This window comes from Muscardinus avellanarius (genome assembly GCF_963383645.1).
Source record: "Muscardinus avellanarius genome assembly, chromosome: 6".
Lineage (NCBI taxonomy): Eukaryota > Metazoa > Chordata > Mammalia > Rodentia > Gliridae > Muscardinus > Muscardinus avellanarius.
Genome location: NC_137791.1, coordinates 18243369 through 18264056, shown reverse-complemented (window position 1 = coordinate 18264056; position 20688 = coordinate 18243369). Strand labels below are relative to the sequence as shown.

The following is a 20688-nucleotide window of genomic DNA, read 5'->3' as shown; positions in this document are numbered from 1 at the left end:
TTTTGTGCTCTGCTAAACGTTCTGTTCTGTCACAGCACGAGAGCACGAGTGCACACGAGCAGAACAGCCCGGGTTGGGGGAGCACGGGGATGGGGACAATGTATTTACCCAAGTGAAAAATTCCTCAACCTAGAAATCATTCACTGACCTCTAGGAGACTACAGTTAAGAAAAAAGTAATTTTAGCATTTACACTTTGTTTCACAGTTCTGCTCTGAGAAGGTATGCACAGGGGACCACTTGCGCTGGCCCAAATGCGTTATACAGTCCTTTATTACCATAAAAACGGTAGCATTTCCCAAAGTCGATCTTGATTAAAAGCAGTTCCATGGATGAGAACACTCCTCTAACATACAGCTATTAAACTGGAGAGATGGCAAGGGGAAAATAAAGACGTATATGCTGAGGGGAGGTCAGAGAAGAAGTGAGCAGAAATGGGAGGCTACAGATTGGTGGGAGACAGCATCAGAATTGCTTTAGAGGCAGCTGATGGAGTGAAGGAGGGACACGGCAATCTGGCAGCCCCACATATTCTACAAAACAAATGAGAACATGTGTGCTCCACTCGGAGGGACATCCATTTTCTTCTTAAAAGAAGTCATTTATAAAAGAGCAAATTGGTGATTTGTACTTACAGGCTGGACCCTTTTCAAGCCCCTGTCAAGAAGTGATAAATTATTGAAGCATAGTGTAGTGTTTTATTTTCAGTGTGCACACAGGAAAACCTTGTGAAATGTTTCTGTTCACCTTTCCCGAGTTATTAATTAAAAAATAATTGTTTCCCATTACTCTCTGATCTTTAAAATAAAACAAGACAAACGCCACGTACACCCCTCCAGGACCAGCACACCGCTTCCGCCATCCCTCCACGTCCTCCCACCAGGCAACTGCTTCAGATCACACCCCGCTCCAGAAACAGGGTTGCTGTTTAGACAGGGCAGGAGGGAAGGGGGCCAGCTCCATGACCATACAATTGTCTGGTATCAACCACAGCGACAAATCTATTTGTTGTTTCAAGAGACAGAGTAAAACTGTCCAAAAAATAAAGCAGGGTGGTGGAAGGCTCATTAATAAACCGCACAAGCCCTCTGCAGGGGCACATCACCAGGAGAGGCAGCAGCAGAGCTGGTGCTCCTCCTAGACAACACATTCGACACAATCCTGACTTCAGAGAAAGGCTTCCCAAAGCAACTTGCTAAGCAATAGCCAGAGAAATTCTTTGCCTATCACAGCTTAGCAACTGGAACTGGAATGAGTTTATAAATTTGGGGCTTTGCTTTAATCTAAGCGACTGCCCCCATCACTTGGCTTTTCCCCTCTCCTGTGCGTAAACAGAGAGATTAACACTGATGCTTCTGCTCAACCTAAAAGTCTAATCACACAGGAGGAGCCGCAGGGCAACTGGTGAAAGGTTTTCACCCAGCTAGTTGGCAGCTCATAAAGCTGACTCTCCCCCAACTTAAAGGGATTCCCACTTTTGCAGAAGTGACCCTGTTATCCCAACTCATCACGGTGACTGAATCAGGGCGTGACCTTTGCCTCATGGCCCTTGATGCCGAGATGGACTCGCGCCTCGGCAGAGCGCTTCTACCTGAGTGTTCTGCACAGTGAGAAGAGGCTGGGGCAGGAGGAAGCCTCTGGCATGTTCGTCACATAGCCAGGTATGCACCATTTGGGATGAGTAAGCAAAGCCAAGCAAATGAAAGCACACTGCCTGAGACGTAAGTTAAATAATCTTGTAGGCAGAAACAGACTGGCCTTTGTTTTTTTTATTTTTTTATTTTTTTAAGCACTCTTACACTGACACAGAGGTAAAAGAACTGAACTTAAATATGAAAAATGCTTTACAATTCAACTCACAATTTTATATAACTGTCTTACTCATATGTCAGTGAAAAATCACCAACTATTATGAAAAGAGGATACTTTTATCACAAAAGAAGCAAAAATTAGAAAAAATTTATAAAAAATATATTCAGCTATGAGAGGCAGTATTCCCCTGGTGCCTTCACATCCTCCTCTTCTGCGTGCTGATGTACAACACTGAAACGGCAACAATAAAGAAAATGTTAACAGCTATTCTTAAGCATCAGAGCGGTGGTAAGTTTTAAAACCAAATGGATTTTGGCCAGACACACACGAAAGAAATTCTCATACCATACAGTTAGCTCCAGGACCACTCAACAACTAGTTTTATGAGTCTAGACCTGAGTTTGGCTTTGAGCTGCCTGCACCTAATCTAACCCATGCAAGTGACGGACTGGCACAACGTGACTAGGAAGATAAAACATAACAATACCTTATAATTAGGAGCACAAATAATTATGCTATTTTCAAAATAAATCAGTAAATCTACCAGGTTTAGATTACAAATTAAGAATAAATTGCGTATTTTCATCTGTTTCCCCTCTATAAACTCTCAACTTGCTGTTTATCTTCCATTCCAACAGGATAAACAAAAAAGGCTCAGGAGTGTGTGTGTGTGTGTGTGTGTGTGTGTGTGAGAGAGAGAGAGAGAGAGACACACACACACACACACACACACACACACACACACACACAGACACTGGGGATGGAACCCAGGGGCATTCTACCTCTGGGCTATACCCCCAAGCACTATTTTTTATTCTTTATTTTTAAAACACGGCCTCACTTGAGTTCCAAAGAGCCTCACTAAGTAGCTGAGGCTGGCTGCAAAAGGTGATCTTCCTGACTCATCCCCCCAAATGCTGGGATTACAAGCATGTGCCACCATGGCCAGCTGTTTCTGTTTTTTAAGATACCAAAGTCCTTATTCTGAGTTACCTAATGGTAACACCCTTGGTGTTATTGGACGTTTTCCTGAGCTAGTCCTAACTTGTCAACCTGTGATCATCAAATTGAACTCAGCAGGAAAGCAACACACAACTGATGACTGGGCGGGGGGGTTGCCACACGACATGCATCTCCTCTGCTCCTCCTCCCAGGTGCTCAGATTCTGACGGGTTTGTTTGCAGTAAACATTAAGAGATGTCTTGGCCAGAGAACACACTCCGGATTCACCCAGTAAATCAGGATCCTCTTTAAAAGCCAAAGACGTGAATTTGGGAGTCCAAAGATAACTGTCACGGGCTGTGCTCTGAAGGGAAGCATCAGAGCCAGTACCCAGCACTGAGGAAGCAGGGCACGGCATGTCCTGGGCTGGCATGCTCACGGAGGGCTGACCTAAGCTAGTCACAGAACCTGCTGTGGACAGGCGATCAGCTACCCAGCGGAGGCCAGCTAGGAACATTGTGTGGCATAAAGAACAGGAAAAATGCAAAATGCAAGGAGAAATACTACATAATGGAAAGATTAAAAAGTATCAAAATATGTATGATATAGACATGATATGAAAAAATATTTCCCTGTAAAAACAGGGGATAAAGCTCCTATTATAAAAGTCAGGATGTCAGTCCACAGCACAGAGATTAAGACTGCCTTGTCCACAAGTAAAGAAATCAATACAAAATCTCAACCCGAGAATCCCAAAGCTCTGTTGAGGAATGGGACCAAAATGTGAGAACTGATCCAGGGACAATTTCCATAATTATCCCTTCCTGTCAAAAATACAAATATGACTTTATTGTTAACTTGTGTTTTGGAATGAGGTACTTAAAAATAATCACAGTAACCATAGCAATATATTAGCAGTTAAAAAGCTGAGTAACGCCGGGCATGGTGGTACACACTTGTAATCTCAGTAACGGGAGGCTGAGTCAAGAGGACTGCAGGTTCGCAGCCAGCCTCGGCTACTTAGGCTCTCCGCAACTTAGTGAGGCCCTGTTATTTTTTAAATTTTTATCCTTCAAAATAAAGGATAAAAAACAGGGCTGGGGTGTAGCTTGGAGGCAGAATGCTCCAGTACCGCAAAAATAAATAAATAAATAAATAGCTAAGTAACACTGGGCATGATGGCGCGCATCTGTAATCCCAGTACGCGGAAGGCTGAGGCTTCGTGGCCAGCCTCAGCTACTTAGCGAGGCCCTCAGCAACTTAGTGAGACCCTGTTTCAAAAATAAAGAATAAAGCCGGGCGTGGTGGCACACGCGTGTAATCCCAGTGCTTGGGAGGCTGAGACAGGAGGATCACACAGGTTCAAAGCCAGCTTTACCTACTTAGTGAGGCTCTGAGCAACTTAGTGAGGCCCTGTTTCCAAATGAAGTATAAAATAGGTCTGGGAGTATAGCCTGGATGTAGAAAAGCCCCTGGGTTCATTCCCTAGTAACACACACACACAACACACACACACACACACACACACACACACACACACACACACAATAATAAAAAATAGGGCTGGGAATGTAGCTCAGAGTAGAATGCCCCTGGGTTCCATCCTCAGCACGGGGGGTGGGGGTGCGCGGGGGCACTGAGTAATATCAAAGTACTTTACTACAGGCACCTAACTAAAAGGTACAAATCTCAAAAAGGATCTGAGTGCTTAACAGAAAAAGGACAAACAGAATAAGTGCCAAATGATGTCAATTCAAGATAGCAATGCTGCATAAGGGGCAAGAGTACGTGCTGGGGTAACAGGATCAATGATCTTTAAGAACAGGGCTCTGGTTCAGTATCAGCAAGAGGAGAAGGAGAAAATCCCTGATTCCAAAATACCATAAGGCAGCTAAAAAGAGAACTGATCACACTGGAGTTGAGACTCATAAGCATTTAAAAAATAATAATTAAAGCCGGACGTGGTGGCGCACGCTTGTAATCCCCGTGCTTGGGAGGCGGAGACAGGAAGATCGTGCAGGTTCAAAGCCAACCGCCTTGGCTTTAGAGACCCTGTTTCCAAATAAAAAATATTAAAAAAAAAAAAAAAATAGGCCTGAGAGTGTAGCCCGAGGTAGAAACGTTTCCAGGAACCCCAGTACCACCAAATAAATAAATAAATAATAAAATTAAATAAATAATTTAAAAAAAAACAGTACAACTGAACTTTCAAGTGATCTAGAAAACACTTAGGTCCTTCTGGTTATAAACAAAAGGCTTATTTTGAATGCTGTGCAACTATAAGGAGACGGTACCGTTGTTTCCTCGGATAAACGCATCCCCGTACTTATTCTTCAGTTGTCCGTTTACGTATTCTTCTGTCTGCTCCAGGGCTATGTTCATGTAGCCATCCAGGCAAGCCAGGACCCCTGGAGACAGTCAGTCAAAAAGACATGCAGAGTAAGTAAGCGCTGAGATTTCCAGAACAGAGAGAACTGACTCCTTCTTTATTCATCAGCTCTTAGATACATACTATAAACATTCACATGGTAAAGGACACTCAGTGGACTTAGCCACAGATCAAGCCTTTGCTCCATGCCAGTCCCAAGTAAGGTGAGCACCGCGTGTGGAGCAGACACGCACCCACAGGATGCAGGATCTCCCAGCAACTTGTCCAGCCTTCACAAAAGCAGCAGGGTAAGAACAGCACCACGCAAATGCCACTCTCTGGAAGCCGAAGACAGGAGTGGGCAACGATGCACAAATGATCCTTGGTTCCAATGGCATTTCTTACTTTAGCTACTAAGGAAAATACGGCCCTGGCAGATTTATGTCACTCTTTCTCAACATCTACTGCAGCAGATGAATGTGCTGTAGGGTTAAGAGGAAGTCTCCACAATCTGTTAAAATAATAGAAGAGGAGACAGCAGGTGCTCCTGAAAGAACATCTCGAAGCTGTGACTCACAGCGAGAGCAGCTTGGGAATACAGGGCAACATACTGCACTGTAACACAGCCATTCTGTTTTGTTACAGTTAGGATATTTTCAAATCCAAACTAATAGTGAAAAACAGTTAAAAACATTCCAGGGAGCTTTCAAGGAAACAGTTTGAGTGAATCACTTTAATTGTGTAGAGATGGTATAAATTTTGACCAGATTATTTTCTTTCAGAAGATGAATATCCGTACGCATTTCTCAGTCTAATTTAAAGTGCTGTTTTCTAGGGGGAGGAGATAAAGACACACACTCGCAGACTCAATTTGATTAACCGCGTCAAGAGTTCCATTTAAAGTCGTAACTTCATTAACATGCTCCTCACTCTCTGCTTCTGCCCCCATTATCCTCCAAACAAAAGTTGCTTTTCAAAATTGTGCGTGTGTGTAATGAGAGCGCAAGACGTTAACCTAACGGAATTCTGAGAGAAGCCGCAAACTTCCAAAGAGCCAGAATGGACTGCAAACTATTAGGAATAATTATTTCCTAGCAAAAGAGCTTAGGACAAATCTTTACAGTTTGATTCCTGCTGTGCTGTCTTGCATCTAAACCACAATCACAAACAAGCGAGAAACTTCTAAGACATGATATACAAATATGTGTGAAAATTAACCAAAAGAATTACTTCAAAATGTAATGTTTACTTCAAATCAAATACCTATTCTTAGAGCAAAGGTTTCAAAAGAAAACGACCCAACCTGCTCAAAAAAACCCAACCTAAATCTCACAAATACTTGGGAGGTTGGGACAGGAGGATCGCAGGTTCATGGCCAGCCTCAGGTACTCAGTGAGGCCCTCTGCAATTTAGTGAGACTCTGTTTCAAAATAAAGAATAAAAAACACGACAGGGGGTATAGCTTGGAAGTAGAATCCCCAGTCCTGGGGCGGGGGTATTCCAACCTGCTCAGAAGGTTAGAGTTATAGCCCCCTCCCCCTTTACAAGAGATAAACTACTAGAAATAACACAAAACAAGACAGTTTCTTCAAAGTTAAAGAGAACTGTCACCGACAGCTGAGGTTACTATCATTATCATTATTATGATTATTATTATTCCACAAAATGAATGTATTCTTTTAGGAAGGTCTCTTTAGTATAAAATATTTTGTTTTAATAGTACAGAGCTACCAAGCCAGGCATGGGGACACATGCCTGCATTCCCAGTACTTGGAAGGCTGAGACAGGAGGATTGCAAGCTTAAGACCAGCCTCAGCAAGTTAGTGACGCTCTCAGGAACCTGGCAAGACCCCATTTCAAAAACAAAAAAGTGAAAAAGGTTGAGGGTGTAGCTCAGAGGTAGAACACTAGGCTCAACCTCTACTATCAAAAACAACAGCCGGGCGTGGTGGCGCACGCTTGTAATCCCCGCGCTTGGGAGACGGAGACAGGAGGATCGCGCTGGTTCGAAGCCAGCCTCCCTGGCTTAAGAGACCCTGTTTCCACATAAAAATGTTAAAAAAATAGGTCTGGGAGTATATCCTGTGGGAGTGTAGCCTGGAGGTAGAAGGGCTTCCAGAAACCCCAGTACCACCAAAAAAACAAAAAACTAGTAATAGACCATGAAGACACATTCATAAATAGAGAAAACTATGGTTACTACCAGGTGAAAAGCCATTCGGCCTAAGTAAACAAAGAAAACGTAGATAAAATGAGATCTCACTTGTTGTCAATTAGGTTGGCCAAAATAAAAACTAAGATAAAGGCTGTGAGAACAAGGAGAAGGGTAAATCTGGGACTTAATGGGCAGTCGCCTCGCAAAATCCAAAATTCTAGCCCATCTGTCCTGAAGATACTCAGACAAGTGCTTAGAATACATTCAAAATAGCAGGGCTATGTATAATGGCTGTAAAAGCAGGTTTATAGTTGTTTTTTTTGTTTTTTTTTTTTTTTGGTACTGGGGTTCCTGGAAGCCCTTCCACCTCCAGGCTGCACTCCCAGACCCATTTTCTGTATTTTTTTATTTATTTGGAAACAGGGTCTCCTAAGCCAGCGAGGCTGACTACGAACCTGCGCGATCCTCCTGTCTCCGCCTCCCAAGCGCCAAGCTTGCGCCACCACGCCCAGCCTAGAATGTTTTTATAATAAACAAATTGATACATACCTAAGTATCCATTAATAAGAAACTGGTTAACAAACCAATCCCTGTACCACAAGGGATTCCTATGCAGCCATTAAAATTTCTGTAATGTCACAAAACTCAGTAATGTTTCGTGTAAAAAAATAAATAAAAGAATTAGGTTATATGCACTGCTGATTTCATTTATGTGAAATTAGGCTTATATACAAAGAAATCAGAACTGGTAAGGCAGATTCTCTCTGGATGGAGGAATCTGGGGAGATTGTGCTCTCTTCTATATACTCTTCTCCGTTATCTGTTATTAAGTTCATACCCTCTGTCTTTCTGGTGTGTGGTACTGAGGACTGAACTCAGGGAAGTTCTGCCACTGAGCTATATTCCCACAATTTATTTTTCATTTTGAGACAGGGTCTCACTAAGTTGCCCAGGGCTAGCCTCGAACTTACAATCCTCTTGCCTCAGCCTCCTGAGTAGCTGCAAAGACAGCTCGCTACTGTGCCATTGTGCCTAGCTCTATTTGCTTTTAAAGTTCTAAAACTAAAACGTTTTACCTTTAGAAAGAGAAAAATTTTCCCTAAAGTATACAGATAAAATATGGTTAAGATGGCTGAGCTCTTCAATACAGTGAATACCGAGAAAATACTGAAAACTATGCCCCTCCCTAATCAACTGCTGAATACACTCAGATCCCTTAGCAGTCTAGTACCTTAAGACCCACTGGAAGTTCGCAGGTAAGAAGCAGTGCACACAGACTTTATAATAGTGCATTCAGTATAAATCCACACTATAAAAATCAAATTACACTAGAGATACACTATCAATGTCAAGAAACTAAAGCAAATCAGGTATGGTGGTGTGCACACGTAGCCCCAGTTACTCAGGAGGCTGAGATGGGAGCGTCATTTGAACCCAGGAATTCAAGCCTGGCCTCCGCAAAGCAGCAAGAACCCATGTGGGAGGGAGGGAGGGAGGGATGGATGGAGGGAGCTGAAGCAGTAAGTAGTGACTTAGTGATTTCTTAACAGGTTTCTGACACGTATCTGAGTCCTAGCTCCTTCATCTGTAGGCAGAGATGAGCAACAGAAATCTCAAAGGACTCATGTGGAGATAAAATGAAATCATATTAAAGTGTTAGCCACTGGCTTGTAGTAAGCTCTCAAAAAATTATGTTTGCATATGTAGAAAGAAAACGCTCAAGACATCACTGTCATTATTTAAAGAGATCCTAAGATAGGCCACAAAACTTTGCTAAAGAATTTGTCATCTATTCTTGTGAAATAGTCTGGGTCATTCAATATATCTTAACTTTCCAAGATTAGAGATTTAGTTAACTTTAAAAATAAAATTTGATATTATTCTTCCCAGAAAATTAATTTCAGAGACACGAAAAGAATATTCTCTCCAAGGGTAGAGAGCATCTCTAGATGCTCCGCAAGTCATGCGTGGGAAGGTCACACTGTAAAATGACCCTGATAAACAGCTGCTTGCCAATCTTGAATACTTCTGCAAAACTAAGCGACACTGGACCAAGGTGCTCCTCGGCCTTCGATTGTCCACCTGTGCCGATTGGGTAGTCCCCAGCTGCTACCAGAGAACTTAGGTATACACAATCTCAAAACAGACAGAACACTGGATCAACACTGATAATACTGAAGCCAGAAGCAAATACTCTGCTGTTAAAGTTTTCTCTCTAGGAACCATCTCAGAGGTGGAAAAAGAGACAGACGTGAAAACTGCTGAGGACCAATGCTTTCTCCGTGCACTGAGTACATTTAAGAGTTAATAAAAAAACAGGAAGCCACATTTACTTATTTAGTTACACCAGTGAGGATGAAACATGAAAAATATTACCTCGATAATCCACTCCGGAATTTAATTTTACCACAACTGGCCGTCCGATGATTTGCTTTAAGAAGTCACTAGGGGTTTGCTTCCGCAGACTCATTTTAACAATCCTGACCAGAAAAATGAAAGGGAGCAATAAACGAAAAGACAAAAGTTAATTATTCAACAAAAAACCTTGACGCTCTTAACATATTTATAGGAAACCAAGTATCAAAGGACCACGTAAGAAGACTCAATTATGATTACTCCACTACAACTATCTGACAGCTAACATGTGGTCAGTGCTTCCTGCAAACCAGAGAGCAGTTGGCTCTGGAGCAGCCTCTCACTCACAGGGACGGCGCAACCACGGCGCCCCTCCGCTAAACAAACACCCTACGCGGAGCACTCTACTGACATCTTTGGAAACACGAGCAAATTTAATCCTTACAGGAACCTTGGGGAGACGGTCTTCACATCCAGGAAAAGATGGTCTTTTCATCTCGCTGATGAAAATCGTCACTGAAAGATTAAATAATGTGCCCCCAAACTGACGAAGTAAAATGTGATGGACAGTCAAGTCCCAATCTGTCTCATTTTAAAGCCTACACTACACACTGTAGGCACACTGATGAGTAATTGATGCCTAAACAGTATCTTTGAAAAATAATAATTATCACTGAAACTTAATAGCTGAGTGCACTACATGCAGCCCTTTTCTAAGGTCTTCACAAGTATTACTCCACTTAAACCTCATTATTCTATGAGGTAGGTATTGTTTCTTTATCATCATTTTACAGATAAAGTAGACTCAGAAAATTAAACACTCTGCTCAAGGTCTCATATCCAGTAAGTGGGTAGTTAGTGCAAACTCTTAATCACAATCTTAAACAGTCTTTCAAAGTTGCTAATGCAGCCAGAGATTCTCAAGGACTCAATATGATTACAGCAGACATCCCCTCTACATAATAAAACGGTGTTAAATTCAAGTATAATAGGAGTCTGAAATAGAAAATATTACACACTCAAATTAATCCTATCAGACATAGGAAGCTGGCCATCACAACTTTCAAAACGCTTATTATCTAATAGCTATCTCTAAATATTTTGATAAACATACTGTAAAAGCTAGTCATTTAAGTGAAAACAGTAAAAACACACCAAGTGTTGCATGCATTACGTTTGTATCACTTTGAACCTCACCAATGATGTATAAGTACAATGCACAAATAAAAGCATATTTATTTAAAAACACTTTAGAAATTAGTTTTTCTGTTTTGGTCAAAGTTATCATCATTATTATTTAGTAGCTATATGCCACTGAGACTTAAAAACTAACATGGATACGATATTTTAAGGCCTTTTCTCAAGAACTCAAGTTAGTTTTCAGTTGTTTACAAAAAAAAAGAGCTGTTAAACACTCTTCCATAATTACCATGGCTTGTTTTACTCCAAGTATATCTTCCCAATGATCTGATTCACATTTAGGATTAGTTTAAAGAAGTTCTCAAAGTGAGTTTGTGCAAACTGGAGCAGTTTAGAGTTCTAGTTACTGGTTTTTTGATGTGTTCAACAAATATGCACACACTGAGGAGGGGACTTAAGGAATACATCATACACAGGCACCACGGCCTTAGGAACTTAGAACCCAGAATCTAGACCTTGCCTAAGGGGCATCAGTAAACAAAAGTGATCACACTTTAAGTTAAAAAAAATTAAGAAAAGTCAATATCCTAGTCTAAGTAAAATACAAATTTCAGAAACTATCCTTTGGACCACCCACAGCACCCCAAGGCCTGAAAGTTTTTAAAAAATATATGATCAAGTGATTATTTTGCTCAGTAAATTTAACTTTTCCACTGAATTGCCAATTTATTTTCTTAGCTCTGCAGTACTGATAACCAAAATTACAATCACTATTCATTCAAGACCTAGATCACACATCAATTTTATTTGTGCTGTTTTGAGTGGAGGGAGAAAAATTACAAAGTAAATACTGTAACAAACTCAGTACCTATAATGAGTTTATAAAAAACAAACAAGTCTTCCCACTCATCTATAAACTACCATGTCTTGCACATGTGCTGTTTAGGAGCTGAACATGATAAAGACCCATCTAATGAGCCTTAGGATCATTTCCCATCACAGATGCCAAATCCCATTATGCCAGTATCTTCATGTACAAAACTGAAACAAGACTGTCTATCTTGTGTTTAAAAAAAAAAACACTAAACTGTACTGTGATGAAAAAACCTAGTTCACATGGATAATTGTAGGGATTCATTGTTTTAATGATGAGTGATTTTACCTACTCCTAGAATATTTACAATTTAGGAAGAAAAAACTTGAAATGCAAAAAACTGTATAGAAGTTCAAAATTAACACTGGAAAAAGGAATATAACCCTAGGATAACAGTGGTTTAATAACCTTCATTAAAAATGTTAATAATACATTCTGTACCTTTTCAAAAAGCACAGGCATGTTCCTCTAAGCTCATCCAAGCTAACACTTCCATTGAGACTCATCTTAATTCCAATTAGAACCAATCTCCTCCCGAAGGCAATGAACACTTCCAACTCTCATGGAGGACCTACCAAGTGTTAGACACAGGCTGAGGCTGTAACATGTGACACGGCCTTTGGACCTTGGAGTTGTATCCAGAGAGGGTAAAAACATGGAATTCATGGAGAATTTTGTTGCTAAGACTGTCTCTGAGCCTGCAATCCTCCAGTCTCAGCTTCCCAAGCATTGAGATTACAAAGGCTGTATGTAATCAGACTGAATTATGTATAATGAAAAGTGCAGAGAAGCCCAGGCACGGCAGATCAGTGAAGGACTTCTGGAGCAGGCGACAGCTGAACCAAGTACTAAGGAAGAGCGGTCCACTAGACAAAGGCACTAGGCAGTGCGCCTGCGTTCAAAGGTCAAGTCTCCACAGGCCGAGGAGACAGCCACATACATTCACAGGGAGCACAAGCTTGGGGCTCTGGGTCCATTTCCCCAACTTGGGTCACTTGGGGATTTATATTCAGCAGTCTGGGGTAGGACCCAGTAGAGTCTGCACAATCCTAGGAGAGTCTCATGAACTGCCAAGTGTGGGAAACACTGTTGTCTGTGATACCAGGGAACAGGGGAAGGTTTCAAACAGGGACTTGCCTGGGACCCACGTTCTGCTTCCGGCAGTGGAGGAGAGCGCAGGCCGTCTCACGAAGTTCCAGCATCTCAGGTTGTACTTGATACAACCTGTCACTGTTTATTCCTATATGCTTTACTTTTTTTTTTTTTAAAGATAGGTCTTTTCTCCCTCAAAACACTGTAAGCCACATGAAAGGAGGGGCTAACAACAAACATCTCATTTATTCTCTAGAATATCTATATTCTGCTAGATCTCTTGAAAAACACGGTTTTAAGTTATTGAGTAAGAGTATGGTTGCCCCAAACGAATCTTATCCATCATTTTAGGAGAGCCATATCTTTTACATTAGTCTTCATTAGGCTTTCTTGGTACTCCCTGTTACTTAATGACTTGCCCATAAATCCATTTTGTGTGAGTAAATTGGTCTTGACACCACAATTTTTCCCATCACTTGGCTCAAGTAATTTTAAGTTTTCATCTTTTAAATTGGATAAGGCAGAAGGAACAGTTCTGACAATTTCTGAAGCAAGAGATAAGACTCTTGAACCATAAACACATAAGAGGAAAAAGGCCTCCTAGCTGCAGGGTCACCTTGGTAAAACTTCTCCCTTCAAAATTAAAGCCATAATCACCCTCTATGGCTCTCTGTCTGTGAGAAGCTACTGAGGTCTAGTATAAGGACATCTGTACACACCCCTGAAGAGATTAAAAAAAAAAAAAGGATTGTGGAGAAAAGCACCAAGTTTTATTCATCAAATGCTGTGTTGAGCCATGCACAAGCAATACACATAGAACCCTTGTGAGGTAGCCGGGCATGGTGGTGAACACCTGTAATCCCAGTACTTCAAGGACAGTCTTAGCAATATAACAAGATTCTCAGCAACTTAGCAAGTTCCTGTTTCAAAACAAAAAATAAAAAGGTCTGGGGGCTGTGGCTGAGAAGCAGAATACCCCTGGATTCAATCCCCAGTACCACAAAAGGGAAAAAAAAAAAAAAAGGAAAAAAATATCCTATGAGGTAGAAAGCCTTGAACCCAAAGTTCAAAAAAAGTTGCCTTTTTGAGTAATTTGAGATTCTCCCATGAAACCTAGGGAAGGGTATGGAGACCGTGAAAGACCTTGGGGAACTGTAATACTGGAGGAAAGTACCTGTGACAAAGTACTGTAAATTAGCTTGCAAGGAAACACAGTGGCCAAGGGAAAATTACATTTGATGTGATTTTGAGTTATGCTGTTGAGTAGAAGGCAAGGATTTCCTTATTCCTGGGTAATGTCTTAAAACTGCATGTTTACTAGTGTATATAGTTCGGAGTGAAAAAACTTGCAAGGAAACATAACATTACAACCCAAGTAAGTGCAGCACTGGATTAATTTATTGTGCTGAAGGAGAACATCACAAACAGAGAACAGCTTGCTAAGCAGCTCTTTCTCAGACAGTGGAGTGCCTTGTGCCCTCCACAACCCTCCTACCCAAGCAGGAGGGGCGAGCCTGCCTCTCCTGAAGGGCAAGGGAGACCTCTCAGAGCACATCTCTCCACCCTGGTCCACAGCCCTGCTCAGGCTGCTGTCACTTTCCCGTTTGTGAAAGTTCTCCCGCAGTGGGCTCTAAGCTGACTGCGGACTGGGAAAACCTTACTCATTTGGTGTTCTTGGTACCTAAGCAGGTTGCTCAAGTCTGTGGAAGAGACATTCAAGGCCAATGCCAAGGCAAATCCTTGTCCTATCACCTCTGTGCCCACACCCACCCGACTATGGGTTCAGTGACTGGTACAGCATCATGCATGTACTTCAACAGCTACTACCCTAGTAATATCTCTTTTGAAGACCACCAAATAATATAAAAAGAAAACAGAAACATTTGGGTTATTCAAAAAAGTGACCCACCCAAGTCTACAGAGATGCTTGCTAAAATGCAGAATACTGAGGCCTACTCAAGCAAGAGGCACCATAATCTACATTTTTAAAGTTCCCCAGGTCATTCCTCTAATTTTCTACCAGGGGTGATTTTTGCACCTTGTCCTTGGGGACTTTTGAAAATGTTTGGAGACATTCTAAATTCTCATGACTAAGAAGGGTGGTGCTACTGGTATCTAGTGGGCAGAGGTCAGGGTTGCTGTAAAACATTCTCTAATGCACAGGACATCTGTCCACTATAGAGGAATATGTCACCAAAATGCTGACCGAGGTTAAGAAAACTTGCTTAGAAAAACAAACTAAAAAACAAACAGTGCTCTCTGATCTCAAAGCAACAGGGAGTTTTAAATAAATCTTTTAAGCAGGGAATAGTGGCAGAGACTTGTAGTCACCGCTACTTGGGAGACTGAGGCAGTAATATCACCTGAGTCGGAGTGGAGACCTGACTGGACAACATAATAAGACCCTATCTCAAAAAAAAAATAAAAAAAAGCTCTTCAAGGCATGAGAGCTAATATATTATTGAAACTAGAAGGATCACAACATACAGTCAAATCTCCATAACTGTGAGTTTCACATCTGTGGATTCAACCAACCACAGATTAAAAAACTACAAAAATCCAATTATACAGTAGATGTACAAGTAATGAACGCATACAGACTTTTTTCTTGTCATTATTCCCTAAACAAACTACTTACATCCTACTAGGCATTCTAAGTAATCTAGGGATGATTTAAAGTACATGGGAGGATGTACAGAGGTAATATGCAAACACTACACTATTCAAGGAACTTAAGCATCCATAGATTTTAGTATCTACGGAATTCCTGGAACCAAGCTCTCTCAGATACTGAGGGATGACTGCATAATTATTAGGACTATTTTACTCCAACAGAGAATCTGAAAACAACTGTCAAAATCTTGCAGGCATTACCATTCTAAACAATGAATTTCTAGTTCTGGCCATAGAAATGGTTATTTTGCCATTTTTTAGTATTATAGTTCCCTCAGATTATTAAAATCTGTTAATCAGTGCAATTCTAAAAAAAAGAGAGAGAGAATAATCCAGGTGATGTAAGCATCTTTTGAAATTCTCTAATTTTGTCTGCCACATTCAGTAAGAGAATGCCTGATGCAGCAAATAAGGGTACTCACTTGGGAGGCAGGAACCCTGAGTTCTAATCCCAGCTCTGCTACTTAATTAGCTGTGTGGCTTGGGTAACCCATCATTCCACCTCTCATGGTCCCAGGTTCCTCATCTGCAAAATAAGGGAGTTACACTGGATGGCCACTGAAGTCTCTTCCTGCCCTAACACTGTTAGCTTATGCAGTAACTCCACTAATATAAAAATACACACACCACTGAAGATTCCCATATAAGACTCAAGCAAGCAGAACTGCCAGGCACCACCATCGATAACAATTCTAAAGGGAGGCTACACTTTGATAGTGGATGGGTTAAAATGGATTAGGAGGTACCTGTTTTAGTGAAAAACACCCCATCACACATAAATGGTATAAACTACTAAAACTTTGTGTGTGTGTGTGTGTGTGTGTGTGTGTGTGTGTGTGTGTGTAGTACTGAGATGCAACCCAGGGGCATTCTACCTCCGCGCTACACCCCCAGCCCTATTTTTTTTATTCTTTATTTGAAACAGGGTCTCACCGAGTTGCAAAGGGCCTCTCTAAGAAGCTGAGGCTGTCTGCAAACTGCGATCCTCCTGTCTCAGCCTCCCAAATGCTGGGATTACAAGCATGCATTACAAACTAGATTATGCCCGGCTATAAAATTTTATTTTTTAAAAAACTTGGCAATTGCCGGTAGTGGTGGTGCACGCTTGTAATCCCCCCACCCCTTGGAAGGCAAAGACAGGAGAATCATGCAAGTTGGAAGCCAGCTACGCTGGTTTAAGAGACCCTGTTTACAAATACAAAATATAAAAATAGGTCTGGGAGTGTCGCCCGGAGGTAGAACGGTTCTATCCCCAGTACCACCAAAAATAAAAACAAAAAACAAAACATCTTGGCAATCACCGGGTATGGTGGCGCACACTTGTAATCCCAGCATTCGGGAGGCGGAGAGTAGAGGATCACGGTTTGCAGACAGCCTCAGCTACTTGGAGAGGCCCTTTGCAACTCAGTGTGACCCTGTTTCAAAAAATAAAAAATATTAAAAATAGGACTGGGGTGTAGCTTGGAGGCAGAATACCCAAGGGTTCCATCCCCAGTACCGCAAAAAACAAAACAAAACAAAAAAAAACTTGGCAATGTGTATTAAGACCTTAAAAAGACCCGAATAGATCACAGCGTCTCATCCAATGATTTCACTTCTGAAAACCTATTCCAATGAAATACGATTAATGGGAAAGAAAGTTGATCAAAGTGTTATCTGCGATGCTAAAATGAAGCAAAAACAACCCAAATCTCTCACGGTCGGGAAAATGGCTGAAGAACTCTTGGGGCCTACAAAGTGCGAAGAAAACGGCCAACGAAAAGAAACAAAATTAGAAATGAACTAAGGGAAAGTTTTTGAATAGAAGTGGAAAACTGTCGGATGATAAATCAGCAAGAGTCTTAGCTAATATAGAAACGAGCACAAACACGAGGAGGTGGTAAGATTCCATACATATTCTTTTCTTCCCCAAAAGTCTTCTGTATTTCCAGTTTTTCTACAATGCTCTTGTATTATTACCAAAGGGGGTGGTGGGCGGGAGCACCTAAGTCACTACCAAGGCTGCAGTCACCATCCTAATCATCCTAGACACCCCAAACAAAACCCAGCCGCCCGGGGCGCGGGTGCAGACTCGGAAGCCCCGCGGTGACTGCGGGGGAGGCCCGGCGACCTGCGGCTCCTGGGCTGACAGCTGAGCCCCGGCCTCACTGCCCGCTCCCGGGGTCGGGCACAGCCACCCCGAAGCGGGCGAGGCTGGAACTGAGCTGGGTCCGCTTTCCCGCCAAGCCCGCGGGTCGGCGTCGGGTTGCCCTGGGAAACCTGGACGACGCGGAGAGAAAGGTTCCGGCGGCCAGGGCGCCTCCCGCCGCGCCCCGCGGCATCCCCGCGTCCCTCCGCGCCCTAGGCCTTAAAGGGCGCCGGGCCCCGCCTGGCCGCTCCCGGGCCCCGCCGCCGCCCGACATGGCAGCACACTGGAGCCTCGAACCCAGGCCGCGCGCCACCCCGCGCCGGCTCACCTCGCCGCAGGGATCCACAGCCCTGACTCCCGGCGCCCCACGAGCCCGGCCTCCACGGACCAGCGCAGCCAGAACCGAAACCGCCCAGGGGGCGGTGCTTCCCGCCTCAGCCAATCAGTGCTCTCCTCGCTACGGAGGCCCGCGGGAGCCAAAAAGGCTGCGCGACCGGAGCGCGCAAATCCAAGCTTCTGGGTTTGTCCCTTGGCTAAGCCCATGCCTTGGGGGTTGAAATATACAGCGCTAATGTTTTTCTTTCCGAACAGAGAGCCGAATAGAAAAACAAAACAAAACCCCCAAATATATTTTGGGTAAGATTTTTTCTACAGAAGTGTAAGGAATAACTTGAAGTCGTAGGAAACTAGAATTTTTTAAGATAATGGACTCTCTGTACCCAGCTAGGTCCTGGAATAATTGAAAACAAATAAAACAGCCTCAAATCTTTAAATACACCTTTGGATGTTAAGTGTGAAGACCGAGTCACTGTTAGAAAGAGATTGTTTCCATGGCAATGTTAATTGACACAAAATTAAAATCACTAAAGGAGATGAATTATAATGGCATACAGTGTGTTACATCACAAACTAATTCTACAAACTAATTCTAATTGAATGGTGGTGTGCAGATATCATTTAATTGCTGCTATGGGAACTTGGTTGGGAATTTTGCATCAATTTTCAATATTCTTTCAAATAACAGAAAGGTAGAGTAAAAAGAAAACTGTTCTCTACACAGGAGTCCTTATCAGTTTAAAATTCACACTGATTCTATTGTGATATGTAACACTATAAACAAAGCGATATCTTCAAATAACACATCCTTAACCCTGTTAAGTGTTACAGAATCTAAGACGCAGGATTTTTTCCCAAGACAAAAAATATGCGTTTCCCCTTTTGTAAGCCTCGCTTAGATAAACACTAAACAAATGTAGTAAGTTGGAAAAGAGGAGACTTTCTCTGGACCTGGTGGCGCAGGCTCCTATTCCCGGTACTTGAGAGGCTGAGACAGGAAGATGGACAGCCTCAGCTATTTAGTGAGGCTCTTCATAACTTAGTGAGACCCTGTTTCAAAATACTGAAAAATAGGTCTGGGGGTGAATCTCGGGGGAAGAAAGGAGGAGGAGGAGGAGGAGGAGGAGGAGGAGGAGGAGGAGGAGGAGGATTTTCTTGTATCTCTACAAAAATCTCAGTTTGGATAAAGATCATATAGTTACAGGTTTATTGGAAGGGCTGTATTTGAGGTTCTTGCAGCATAAAATAAAATGTAAATTTAAAAATTGAAGTAAAGTACCATTTAAATCAATTAACTCACTGCAAAGAACAAACATAGTATATAAAACCCTGACCCTGAAAACTTAATGTGTAAGAGACACCACATTCCTCAGTGGCTCTTTGAATTATGCCGAAAAGAAGTTTTTGATTCATAGCTGGTTTCACCCTGCCCGCGGCATGGTGGAGTCTCCAAGCCTGGTGTTGTAGGCCGGGATTGGTGATGAGCCTTTAGGACCAGGTTCATCTGAAGAACAGCTGCCATCTTTTCTTAGGAGCACAGCTCTCTTTAGGGCTGCAACGAGACAAATAGCTTGGACCAATGAACTTATTAAAAATGTGGTTGATCCCAGAAAGTCCCCAGCAACTTAGACTTGACCTTTATTAACTCACAGACAACTTTTCATATTTCACTTGTGGGTTGTTGTGTTTTTTTTTTCAGCATCTCTTACTACACAAAGAAACATATGCGCAAGACAATTTCCTGTATACTAGTTCAAAAACTAATCTTTAGTCAAGCGTGGTGGTGCACGCTTGTAATCCCTGTACTTTGGAGGCTGAGCCAGGAGGATCACAGGTCTGAGGTGAGAAGTCCTCCACAACTTAGTGAGACTCTGTTTCAAAATAAAATAGGATAGCCGGGCGTGGCGGCACACACTTGTAATCCCCGCGCTTGGGAGGCGGAGACAGGAGTATCCTGCAGATGTCTGGGAGTGTAGCCCGGAGGTAGAAGGGTTTCCAGGAACCCTGGTATCACTAAAAATAAAATAAATAAATAAATAAATAGGGTAGGGGTGTAGCTTAGAGGTAGAATGCCCCTGGGTTCAATCCTTAGTAATACACATACACACACACCTAGCCAAGAGAAGGAGTGTTCAAGGCTCTGAACACACACAAACCTTACCTCATTAAGAAGCCTTAAAATCACAAAAATAACTTGGCAAGGTTTGGTTTAGCTTAAACCATTTAGTTATTACCATTGAACCTACAGTGACATCATTGTCATGTAAAGTCGAGAGTTTACGTTAGTTTCCTCTTAGTGTGTTGTATGCTTTGTGGGTTTTAACAAATGCAGTGTCATGTACTCACCATTTTAGTATCATAAGAAATAGTTTCCCAGCCCGAAAACTCCTCTGTGCTCCCCTTATTCAGGTCTTTCTACCCCCAACCCATGGCAACCACCGACCTTTTTACTGTCCCCACAGTTTTGGCTTTTCCAGAATGTCATATAGGTAGAATCCCACCATACATAACTGCTGTCTTCCTTCCTTCCTTCCATCCTTCCTTTTTTTTTCTTTCTTTTTTGTTCTCTCTCTCTCTCTCTCTCTCTCTCTCTCTCTCTCTCACTCTTTTTTGCAGTACTGGGGATGGAACTTAGGTGAATTCTAGCTCCAAGCTACACCCCAACCCTATTTTTTATTCTTTATTTTAAAATAAGGTCTTAGCTGGGCATGGTGGCGCACGCTTGTAATCCCCGCGCTTGGGAGGCAGAAACAGGAGGATTGCGCAGGTTCGCTTAGGAGACCCTGTTTCTGAATAAAAGTGTAAAAATAGGTC

The 20688-nt window shown here is 42.3% G+C and overlaps 1 protein-coding gene across 1 annotated transcript; it reads right to left on the bottom strand.

Moving 5' to 3' along the window:
* Window positions 1–1992: 1992 nt before the first annotated feature.
* LSM6 (LSM6 homolog, U6 small nuclear RNA and mRNA degradation associated) lies at window positions 1993–17891 on the bottom strand. The gene is made up of 4 exons (XM_080697511.1): window positions 17867–17891; window positions 9653–9756; window positions 5048–5161; window positions 1993–2042 (listed from the first exon to the last, which is right to left on the bottom strand). The coding sequence occupies exons 2-4, from the start codon at window positions 9744–9746 to the stop codon at window positions 2008–2010; spliced, it is 243 nt and encodes an 80-aa protein (XP_080553637.1). The 5' UTR covers window positions 9747–9756; window positions 17867–17891; the 3' UTR covers window positions 1993–2007.
* Between the last annotated feature and the right edge of the window lie 2797 nt (window positions 17892–20688).